This window comes from Rhinolophus hipposideros (genome assembly GCF_964194185.1).
Source record: "Rhinolophus hipposideros genome assembly, chromosome: 4".
NCBI classification, from domain to species: Eukaryota; Metazoa; Chordata; class Mammalia; order Chiroptera; family Rhinolophidae; genus Rhinolophus; species Rhinolophus hipposideros.
Genome location: NC_138050.1, coordinates 103,165,252 through 103,177,602, shown reverse-complemented (window position 1 = coordinate 103,177,602; position 12,351 = coordinate 103,165,252). Strand labels below are relative to the sequence as shown.

General features: G+C 45.9%; 1 protein-coding gene across 1 annotated transcript; it reads right to left on the bottom strand.

Annotated features, from left to right (window-relative positions):
* Positions 1–3,355: 3,355 nt before the first annotated feature.
* Positions 3,356–11,694, bottom strand: LOC308496919 (sperm-associated antigen 11B-like; the record flags this gene model as incomplete). The annotated part of the gene is made up of 3 exons (XM_081046726.1): positions 3,356–3,504; positions 8,014–8,148; positions 11,682–11,694. The coding sequence occupies 3 exons, from the start codon at positions 11,692–11,694 to the stop codon at positions 3,356–3,358; spliced, it is 297 nt and encodes a 98-aa protein (XP_080902852.1).
* Positions 11,695–12,351: the final 657 nt, after the last annotated feature.

The window sequence follows — 12,351 nt, the reverse complement described above, 5'->3', positions numbered from 1 at the left end:
CGACCAAAGCCATTTTCATGTGCCTTTGTCACACAGGTCACTGCTCATCCCGAGGACAGAAAACATGAGTGTCCTTCAACATTAAACCCCTGTGGCTTTGCCGTTCTTCTTCCTGACATCACATCTACCGGCAAAAAGCATAGAGTGGGGGGCTAAAGTCATTGCTCCCCTCTCAGAGTCGTCCTCACATTCCGACTTACATTTCCACCAGTCCCAACTGGCTCCTCACTCTTACTGAAGCGTCTCTTCCCTCATCATGTCTCTTTCACCATATACAGTGTTTCATGTCCTGCTTTTCCTTCTTGGACAAATACCGCCAACAGAAATGTCAGCCTTCACTCTCCCGGTGAAATTATCTCACATTTCCCTACAAACCACAGGGGAGTGCCTTGATCATCTACAAGGAGTGAAATTTCTCTGTTCATCAGAGGCTCACATCAGTGCTTGGTGCCCAGACATTTGAATTACATCTGTATAGCCCTTGGGTTCAGACCAAGTGAACCCACCAGCTGACTGTCCGGGGCCAGTTGTTCTTATCCTTTGGCTAAGGATTCTTACCACAATATCCCTTTGAAATGACCTTCCCACTGACTTCCTCTTATAGAGTCCACATGGGTTCTTTCTTGTCTGTCTTTCATTTTTATTCCTGTAGCTTCAAATAAAGACCAAAAATGATTAATCGGCCTAATCAGCCCCCTTTCCCTCTAGCCTTGGAAACTGCTTTGGGGCTTTCTTTCTACCATCCTAGCTCAACTCTTTAGTGACTTCCTATAATCCTCCATCCACATTATGATGGCCTGGGCAGCTCACAATCATTCATTCACCGGACCTTCGGCCAAGCCAGGCAGAAGGCTGGGACAATCATTTATCATTTCCCCCCAGTCCCACAACAAATTCTTGTCTCCTGGATCTCACGGGTCTTCTTTCTTTTCCAGGCTCAACATAATTCATCACAGGAAAGCATGTCAAGCTCCCACGACCACCTTTCCTTTGTCTACTGAGGAACTTGAGTACCGGGTCTGAAGGGCAGACCTCTGCGTAAGTTGTCTTCGCCAGTTGTGGTCATGCCACTTGATTCCCAGGATGAGTTCCTCATTCATACAAATACAGTTCATGATTGTCACGAAGACTTTGGGTTTAGAAGGACATGTTTGCCCACTGTGCTCATGAGGAGTCACACAAATCATTAACGCCATTATTACTGGGGCTAGGATGTAAACTCAAGTACCAGCATTCCTAGTAAGGGCCGTAATACCTCTGCTCGCACACCACACACAGTCACCTGGGACGCACAGCACTACTGCCTGCCTGTGAGGAAACTCCTTTCTCTAGGGCTTGGGGAGGGTCTTGTTACCCTTCTCCCATCCAGTGCCTATCTCTGAGGTGCCACCAGGAAATATTCTGAGACACAAACGTGTGTTCTCTTAGAAACATCAAGGTCATGAACACATAAAAGCACACCCTTGAGTCTTCTGGTTTGATGTGAACTGGGTTTGGGTCCTAGATGTCATCCAATCTCCACCTGATGTAGCCTGGATCATTTAACTCTACCTTTAATTTGTCTTACAGTGAAATAGAAATTATTCCTGGCCCATTACAGGTGCCTTGGACAGACAGGTAGGAAGTAGCAATGAGAACTCTTCAAGAGGGTTCTCAGAGCTCTCAGAGGCAGGAGAAGCAGAGTGTGGAGAACTCTGAGAAGGAGTCCGGGGGCAGATGGAAGAGAGAACAGGTTCTGTGGACATTGCCCTCCTGTCCTGAAAGCATAAGACGACGGCCCCACCCTTCCCCACAACAGCCACCTGTGCATTTTGACCTGGCCGCTCAGACCCCTCTGACAGAAGCACCCGCTGCCCCATAAGGCGAGGTGTGGTTTCCCCACAGGCAGGATTGGTTCCTACCCCTATTGTCCCAATGTCACTCATGTGACTCCGGGAATTTTTTTTGTCTATCAAGAAAGAGGCAGACAGTGTGCTAATAAACTCAGTCTCCCTTCATTTGGACAGATTAATTTTTATGTTTGTTCTTATTACTAAGGGGTCCTTGGGTCCAGTACGGTCGTTTGCTATGACTCACGAGGTAAAGGTAAGCCGGCTCTGCGTAGGCCAAGCCTGCAGGGCTGCAGTGACTTCCACACGCATGGACAGGATGAAAGGAGCAGGTGTGGCCATTATTAAAGCCAAATGGGGACATGATTAACTGAGCCTGCCCGTCCTGCCCCCGCCCCAGCAAGCCTTGGGCAGTGAGGAGGAGGCAGACTTCCAGATGACAGGGGGCTTGGGGAAGAGGATGAGTCGAGGGATCAAAGCCCGCAGAGGCCTGTGGGGGTGTAGTGGGAGAGCAGGACACTGTGAGGACGGTGGACGCGGAGAGCAGAAAGCGAGGCAGTCGGGCGTGTTACGACCTAAAGCAACCTGCTGGCTGGAGGCCCTCGGCCCTCCAGGGGTACAGCTGGTGTCCATAAAGCCTCATCATGGCTCAGGCTCCTGCTCTCAGCAGATTTCTGCAGAAAGAACAACATAGCCTAACAGATTTGCTTTCTCAGAATTGACCTGGAGAGCCCATTACGCGCACCACCGATCTCTAAGCAGAACCGCAAAAATGATCACAGAATGGTAGAAAAAAATCAGTTTTTACCTGTTTTTTATGAATCCCGACATAGGTTCCAAAATCTCTCTGGGTCATGCGCTTTAATGTTTTACAGTCTTAATGCCCCGGAAGTTCTTTCTGCTGCTGAACTTAAAACTTTCTTTCATGTCACCCTGCCATTCTACAAAGTGTACCCTTTGCCTGAAATTCGCTGCCTCTCTCTTTCACTTAACAAACTCCTAATCATCCTCCAAAATCCTGCTCAAATTTCCCCAAGAATCCTCTCTTCATTCTCTTATATTGGTCTTCTCCACATATTACCCACATTATAGAATGGGTAGCATTGTATTGTTTTTATTTGTTCAGTGTTTCTCTCTTCACACATCCATGTTTCCAATTCATTACATTTTCAGTGCCTAGAACAAAAGTGGGTACTCAAAAAATATTTTTTAACACAAAAGAATGAAATACTTGAATGCTTTCTTATGAAAGTTTATTACATCCAAAACTATCAGCAAAAATTGTGTGATTTTGACGGTTTTGTAAATCGCAAGCCAGGTCACTTTCTCTAAGATTGTGTCTATAGATTATGGGTAGCCCGTCTTTGTCTTTTCTTCTGCTACAATAAAATGTTTCGACTTCCTGGCACTGATGCCAATGCCTCAGCTCCTCTCTGCTCAGCCCCTTCTCCAGAACACTGCGTCTGGGTTGGTGGCGTAGCCCAGGTAGACAGGTGAACAACGGCAGGTAGACAAAGCCTCCGCTTCTATGACAGCAAGCTCAGGTCTTGATGTAAACAGCAGGCATATTTTTTTTTAGCGCAGTAGCCTAGTTGCGTTTCCATATAATTACAATATTCTTGACACTGGCCTTTGCTTTTCCTGCAGTTGACAACTTTGAAATCTGGTACAGGTTCTGTATAAAGAAATATTCAACATTAGCCTCTTGAGGCTACCTTAAGAATCAAACAGTGGTAATTTTACCCCAAAGGGATATGAGGAAGATGGCAATGGATAGGAAACAGATTTCTTTCACAACCATTCTGATGGGATAAAAGTCATATCCTTGATTTTGGCTTATGTCACCTTCCTTCTCCCTGGAAAATGAACTGTCAATCAGAGACAATTAGGAGGAGAAATGGTGATGGCTGTGTTACAATACAAATATGTCACTTGAAATAACATAGAATGTTGTGTGAGGGGACGAATAAGGACTCTCTGAGGCAAACTGAGAAAGGATATGGCCCGTTAAACACGTGCTGAGGGGTAGGTAGTGGTCCTCTGAGGACGTGCGTGGGTTGAGCCCTCCCTGTAAGGGAGATGGGATATCTCTAGGGTAGACCAGGTGAACATGGGAAGCAGACGGGAGAGTTTTAAAGAATTGAAAAGATTTATTTTCCCCCTCATTATGAAGGAGTGCCTGGAAGAGTATTTGTTACCTTAAACATGTGCCAAGTTACTTGAGTAATGTACAATTCTTATCTCCTCTGCAGTTCAGGTACTAAAATTATTAAACATTCATTTTTCTCTTAAATGGTCTACTATGATGACAACTGATAGAAAAGAACAAGGGGTAAGTGTTTAAAAACCAATTAGCTGCACACCATGAAAGCAGAAGCTGGGGAAGATTTCTGATGGACGCCATGCCAAGGTAGTCTGAACATCATCAGAGGTTCTGCCTCAGACCTGGGATTTGACCTTCAGACAAATCAGGTGGGAAGGGATGTTACCCTCCTCCTCTTCTAATTTCTTTCATCAGTATGCATTACAACTGTTTGGCAAGATCAACGGATCAATTGCTCAATCGATTAAAATTATTTTCTATCACTTCATTTTCTAACCGACTTTTTTTTTTTAAATATACAAAACCCTGCACCTATGGAATGTATACAGTTTGATGAGTTTGGACATACGCATTCCCCCATGACACCATCACCACAATCAAGGTAAGAAACATCCATCATCTCCCAAAATGTCCCTGCATCCTTTAGATTTGGTTTTTCTTATGGTAAGAACACTTAACATAAGATCTATACTTTTAACAAATTTTTAAATGCAAAATACCGCACTGTTAACTACAGGCAGTATATTGTAAGGCGATCTCTAGAATGTATTCATTGTGCGCAAGTGAAACTTGACACCCAAGCACTGAGCAGAGACTGGCACAGAGTGAGCAGTGTGCGAACGTTATTGTCACTCACAACAATATTGTAGTCAAATGGATTGCCACAGAAACTCATAAGACACAACGCTCTAATGTTAGGGATCTCATGTTACGATAAAGACAAGTTCATTATAAAATTTTGTCCATTGAGCCTCCTTTTTCATGAAACAAAACCAGTTTACCTGACCATTCATTCAAGACTCCTTATTGAGAACCTGCAACATGTCAAGTCCTGTTGTAGGTGTTGGACTTTGCGTAGCGAACATGCAGTTGGTCCCTGTCCTCTTAGACCTTATTCTCTACTGACGTTCACGTTTCCCAGTAGCTTTTTTCATGGAGACATAGGCAGAGCATAAAAGAGATGCAGACATCATGGGGTCCACAATCTCCACCAGGTGGGTCACACTCGATGGATCATTGTGAGAGTCATCAAGGTCACTCTCCAAGCCAGTTGTCTCTTTGTCGCGTTGCCCTTCCCTGTTCTCAGTGATTTTGCCAACACCAGATCCTGTAACAGCAGCCATGGCTCCTTTAACCTTCTCCTTCCTGCTGTTCCAGGACACATCCCTGCTCACTACCACCCGCCTTCCACATACATGCACATGCACGGGGACAATTCAATCTCTTTGCCTGCTTGGTGCTAGTTGATCCTTGTTGCAAGGACAGAGCGATAGAGGCCCAGGAAGCCCCCACAATCCCTTGAAGTTCATTGCTCAGCGCTGCTGCAGGCAGGGCACGTGTGATCAGCAACGGGCTCTTTTCCTAAAACATTCTTCCCTTCTTCCCCGGCTGGAGTACTGAGGTCTGACACCTCCAAGGCTTGGAACAGGAGAGGAGCATGAGGAGGACAGAGACCAGACTTTCCTATTGATTTCTTCTATCAGATGCTGACTTCGTGCCTTTGGAGTCAGCTGGCAGGGGGACACATCTCCACCTGGTTCATCGCTTACTCCTTCCTCGGCCCCTCAGCATCTGGTGACACCTAAGGCACATTGACGTTTCCTGGCCTCCACAGTGTCCCCCTAAAACAGGATCAAAGGCGACTCCTGCATGAAGCCCAGACCTGGATCATGTCCCCCCCCCCCCAGATCCTTCAGAATGTAGGTCTGTTTCAAAGCAGCGTCCACCTTTCCTTTGCACCTGCTAGTTGGGGAGCTCGCCTGAGCAAATCCCACCTGTCAGATTTTAGAGGCAGAAGAGCTGCTTGGGGCGGGAGCAGGAGACACATGCCCTTCCCATCAGGAGAAGGGTGGGCCTGTCAGCTCACCCCTGGCCCTTTCCAGAAAGGGCCCTTTCCAGGGTTTATTGCAAAACCCTGCCTCAGTTTCCACTCTTTTCTCACACCCTTGACAGGGTGAGGATTTCACGCTTGTCTCACTGTTTTTTTTGGTGTGTTTTTAAAAATTTTTATTGGGGACTATTGGGGAACAGTGTGTTTCTCCAGGGCCCATCAGCTCCAAGTCGTTGTCCTTCAGTCTAGTTGTGGAGGGCGCAGCTCAGCTCCGAGTCCAGTTCCCGTTTTCAATCTTTAGATGCAGGGGTCACAGTCCATCATCCCACGTAGGAATTGAACCGCCAATCTTGTTGTTGAGAGCTGGCGCTCTAACCAACTGAGCCATCCGGCCGCCCCACTGGAAGCTCAGTGGCAGCTTGTTGTCTTCAGTCTAGTTGTAGAGGGCGCAGCTCACTGGCCCATGTGGGAATCAAACTGGCAACCCTGTTGTTCAGAGCTCATGCTCTAACCAAGTGAGCCATCTGGCCGCCCCCTTTCTCACTGGTTTTTAGTCACCTCTTTTACACAGTGGCCTGCTTTCCACTCACTATACTACTATTTTGAATCCCAACTGAAAATTCTATCTTAGCAACTTCTCAAACACAGTGTTACAAACAGAAAGCTCATAACTGTTGAGAGAGAAAGATATATCATAGAGAGAAAAACAAGAATAGAACAGGTGGGGGAGTGGGAAGAGGCCCTACAGATTTCTATTTATTTGGTAAATGAATTCACTTCCTCAGTCCTTCCAGGAAAAATTATTTATGACATTTTAACCTGCTATGGCAGAGCTGGGGGACGTTCTCTGGATCAGGAACTCAGAGTCTAGTGGGGAAACAAACACGTAAACAAATATTTAAATTCAATATAATAACTCCACAGTAGAGTCTGCACATAGAGACTCTAGAGAACATAGAGAACAACCAAAAAAGATCACAGAGAATGTTACATTTAAATGGATGCTAGATGTAGCATCTAAATGGGATCTTGAATAAAAGTTAGACATGTTCCTCATAGTTGTGCAAAGAAATGAGAGAGCAAAATATTTTCCAGAAATCACAACGTGGCTTGAGTATCACAGAGGTGACAGACAATGGTGGGAAATATGGGTAAGATTGAGACAGACTTTTCGTGAATGGGTAAAGATTTTAAGAATTTAGTTTCTTAGTCATTTATTTTTCAACTCTACTTCTGTGGAATATATGTTACTTGACATAGATGGAGGTATTATGCCAATGGGACTCTTTTCCCAATTCAGAGAAAAACAATTAAGAGAGAATTTTCTCCTTCTCTTGCCACTGAACTTCCAGACTTGTTTTCCCTGTTTTAGGGTTAAGAATGAGTTTGGGATTAAGGACACCATGGAAATTATTGTTTCCGCTATGTCTTTACAGATTTGAAGCTGGCTCAGATAGTGGGTTGGAACTAACCAGAAAAGTGGCTGTGGGCCATCTGTCCTCTGTCCCCCCTCTGCTCCTCATTGCAATAGGCTGACATCACAGTCTCTCTTCACCCACGACGAACCAGGAGGGATTCCATGAGCACTCATTTTTCATGTGGCACTTAGCATATATTCAGCAAATTTCCTGTAGAATGCATGAACTCCAAGGCCCAGGGAGCAGGGCTCTAACCTGGCAGAGGTGGGGCTGTCTCACTCCACATCATCTCTTCCCACCAGGCTTGAATGAAGCCCAGAGGCTGTAGAAGTGGCCCCATACTTTTGCCTCCCAGCCTCCCAGGTGTTACTGATCCATCCTGGGGGGGGGGGGAGGCTGTAGACCCCTGTGACCTTTCTGACAGGTAGCGCAGCCTGAGCCATCCACACAGCGTCTTCATGAAACACAGCCTGTACTTACTGTCAATGACTGCCCAGCCTCACCTCCAGCCTCACCTCCATTCACTGGATGGGTGGAGGTGTCACCTTCCCATCCATTCATTCACGACACTTTTGCGGAGTGGATGAACTTGTCACAGGTATGGTTACTTACCCTCGTAAGGGGGAGTGTGTGGAAAGGGGTAGCGTTTTACTTGGTGGTGTAGCAAGTGGGACCCGTTTGTTTTTTCTGCAGGTGCTTTGGGATCGTCAGTGCCTTCCTGGCTAACATACCTGGCCCAGGACCACCCTGTAGGAGAGAAAATACACAGCAGAGAATTTCCTGAGCAATCCATTCAGCAGCCCCATTAGGATGAGGTACATTCATTCTAGGGGGGAAGGAGAGTATGGGGGGACCTGGGGAGTTGCTGCTCCGTGGAGTAAAGTTTCAGTCATACAGGATGGAAAGTTCCAGGCCCCGCTGTAGTTAACTGCAGTGTCTGTAGATAACACAACGTGTTCACCGCAAAATCTGGTAAGAGGGTCGATCTCATGTTAAGTGTTCTTACTACACACAATCAAACATAAATACAAAGGGACACAGGGAAACTTTGAGTATGTCTATTCCCTTGGCTGTTAGGACTATGTGCATATGTCCAAACTCATCAAATTATACACATTTAATGTATGCGGTTCTTTGTCTACCAATTACATACGTCTATCATTCTGTAAAAATAGAGAAAGTGGAGGATGGGATGGAGTGGGTTGGCGGGGGGTAAATGTTGTTTGTGTACGTGCACATTAGTATGCACCGTATGTGTGTGTGTGTGTGTGTGTGTGTGTGTGTGTGTGTGTGTGAGAGAGAGAGAGAGAGAGAGAGAGAGAGAGAGAGAGAGAGAGAGAGAGAGAAATGCCTGAGAAGGTGGGTAGTGGAGCCTGGGTGCCTCATGGAAGCCGAGCTGAGCATTCCCCCAGGTCGTCACTAATACGGTTATTGAAACCCCCTACATCTAAGGTCCTTCTTGACACTGACTGTCCCTCTCTGTAAGGGAAAGGAGGACGTTAAAAGGATAAGAAAGTGGAGTCAGGGGTGGGACCCTCTCTCCTGGGAAGCTAGTGTCCTCAGCATATTCAGTGTCATTTAGACACCCAGCCAGGAGATCCCAGGCCTAAGATCTCACTTCCCGACCCGGAAGTGACCACTGCAGAGAGACCTGGCCCGCACGCCCAGGCCAGTTCCCATTTACCTGGAAACAGGAGGGGCACAGGAGAAGGACCAACGGCGATGGTGGGAGGAGTGGCTTCATGTGGCCAAGGGGATGGCTCACCTAGAAGGTCTGGGTGAGCGCACAGACAGCAGGGCCCCTTTATAGCTGAGCTGCAGGAGTGCGCGGAAGCAGGGCAAGAGCTGCATTCCAGAGTGATTTCCCGGTCACAAAGGACACATGCACACACATTACTTTCCTACCACTAGTGGAACAAACAGTAGCCATTTTTCTCAGGAAGTGAATATTATGCCTGAATGCCTTGGGTGGGTTTGGTGAGTAACAAAGACCAGGGACAGAGAAGAGTAGCAGAAAGAGGAGAGAGGCAAAATAAATATGTCATTAACATAAAATCACCAATTTCCTCAAGTGCTTCTTACAAAAGCACTGCTATTCGTTCAAGTGGTGACATAAAGAGAGCCGTCATATTGCTTCTATCCTGTCTTCTGAATGTATTTATCTTAGTGTAAAAATATCACACAGGAAAACATACATTTCAGGTATGCCCTGATTTTCAAAACTGTCATTCCTGGAAGTTACATCGGTAGCACCCAAGCCATTCCCAATTCTCACTCCTGTTTTTTTCTCCCCTGAGTCTCTCCCTGTCGATTGGCTCCTCCGCGACTCAGTCATCTCTTTCTATCCTTTGATTTTAATTTTCTGACTCTTCTTCATTTCAACCCACCCTTCTACTGTCCTCTTTCCCCCAGACACTTATTGATGCCACTGGGTCCAATTCAAATAATTCTGAAGTTGAGTCTGGGTTCTCTCTCCTGGTAATAACTAAGCAAAAAGCTCTTCTTCCCTCTCCTTTATCATCGTCTTCATAGCAGGGGTGAGGTTTCATGTTGCTGCATCATCTCAGGAATGCACAACCCAGGCAGCCTTTCTGGACTCAACCACAGAAGCACAGACTCGGTTTAGGAGAGTTCTAACCGTATGACATCTAAAGCATCAGTCACTTGAAAAGGGCAGTGTGTATCCCCTGTGTCTCATTTGCATGCACATTTTGGTCAGGAGAAAAATGTCTTCATGTAAATAAAAATACATAGTCTCCACCTGGAGACAGGGGAAAGTGGATGGACAAAGAGGCAGCAGTAACAGCAGAGACCTGGGCCTCAGAGAAGCAACAGTGAAGGAGAGAAGGTTTGGGGCTGCGAACACATGTGACAGGGACCCAGCAACACTCCTCAGTCACCACTGCCCCTTAGGTCTCCAGACAGCTTCCATACTAGGGAGCACAGAGGTGCTGTCAGAGATGGCGTCAGCACCTCTCGCATCCTTTTATTTTTAGGCATTAGAAAATCTTCCGACTCAAAGAGGACACTGGGCAGGGATGGGAGGCAACTGGCCCATGATAAGGGCCATTAGTCACTGAGGCCACCGGGTGCTGACAACTGGAGGTGGGCAAGGTAGATGGTCAGGAGGGGAGATGGAACGATGCTGTGACCTCTACTCCAAACGAGGATTTCTCTATTCCCTCATCGACACACTCCTGTGCTTTTTATATTCCAGTCCGGAAGCTATTTATTACAGCTGTGTTTATATTTATTTAAGTGTGGAATTGGGATCTTTTACCAAAGATGCAAATTGTAGCATACGTAAGCAACCTATTCCTACAGATGTTTGTCTTCCCGATAAAAAGAAAAAAAAACTCCAATCTAATACTCAGACATTAATAATGATGAATTACGAATCAAAATGTAATAGTATTTTGATAACCACCACTCAGCTAAAGGATTGTTCTAGTTCATTCAAATCATTTGATCTAATTAGGTGAAGAAATTGAGCCCAAAATAGTCACATCTCATGTCCTCTGTCTAGATCTTAAAATAAACCTTCCCGGATATTTCTAAAAAGAACAACCTTGAAAATGAGGGACCAGTGAAAAGCCCCTTCGGCTTAACAGTTCGCAGCTGGCATTGCGCATGTGTGTCAGGAGGCACATAATATCAGGTGGCCTTTCTTGTTGATTCCAGGGGCTAGTGACTCTCATTGGCTAGAGCATTATCTCCCTAGGTGTTTGGAAAATGGTGATATTCTCATTCTATTATTTTACTTCATTTATTAGCTGGGCTACTTGTGTAGAGAGGAGCTTTTTGTCATGAATCATTTGGTTACCCTGAAATACAGGACAGCCAAGTCAAATGTTTTATTACTTCCCTTTCCTTACCAGTTTTCAGGAGAGTCTGGACGCATCCATCCAAGGCCACCCAGGGCAGTGCCGCTCTCTGCTGCCGTCTGCTGGATGTGACCCTCGCCGGCATCCACTTAAGTCAACCGCTTAGTCTGCACCCTTCTCATCCTCTGTCATTTGGTTTGTTTTTCTCCCCAGAAGTCTATGTTTTGAATTATAGTATATGCCAAACAAACTTCACTTAATATTGATTTATTTTCCATTTTAATGAACAGAAGACATGTATAACTGCTGAGCAAAACTTTTGATCAGAAAAGAAAACCAGTGTTATCAGGTTCAGTTGAAATAATTCAGGTCAAAAAAAAAAAAAAAGATGTTCACTTAGGCTTCTGGCTGATTAGATATATTTTTTGGTTCAGCTTTTAAAATGTCAAAACTTACACTGAACCCTCATCGCTAGACTCCCTCGTCACAAGCAGAGAAGGCCGGCTGGGCCTGGGAGGCTGAGTCTGCCCTCGGCTGCCCTGACTCTGCCTTGACTGAAAGCCCGCACCAACCCTCGTTTCATAATTGGATCAATGGCTGCCCATGGGGATGTTCTCACTGTAAGCTCTCAAGAAGGGACAGCTGTCGGGGACGCCAGGGACCAGGCAGCAGTGGGTTTCAGCATTTCACAGGACTCACTGGGGTAGGACTCCATTTTTTCAAACAGCATTTAGAGGTGTTGGGGCACGTGCCAATTCTGAATTCTTCTCTTTGACAATTTCTCCGGCAGCGGGCAGTCCCATAGCCACAAATCTTGTCTGTGCCAAATTTACTTCTCACTAAATAACAGAATAAGTCAGCGTGGTCAATTGCGCCCAAGGAGGAGAGGCAAGAACTGATAGCAGGTTATTTGTGGGGAATGACTGAAACTGATTATGGAAAATGTTTGAAGTCCCCAAAATATCATCCGATTCCTAGGCCTGCCAGAAAGTGACCGTCGTTACTCACCTGTAATGTTGGGAAGCCTAGAGCCAGATATCAGGCTGGCTTTTCTGAGAGCCTTGTGAGCACTGGCTCCAGAAAGCTAACTTACTTCTTCAAACTGGATTCTATGCACTTCATTCTC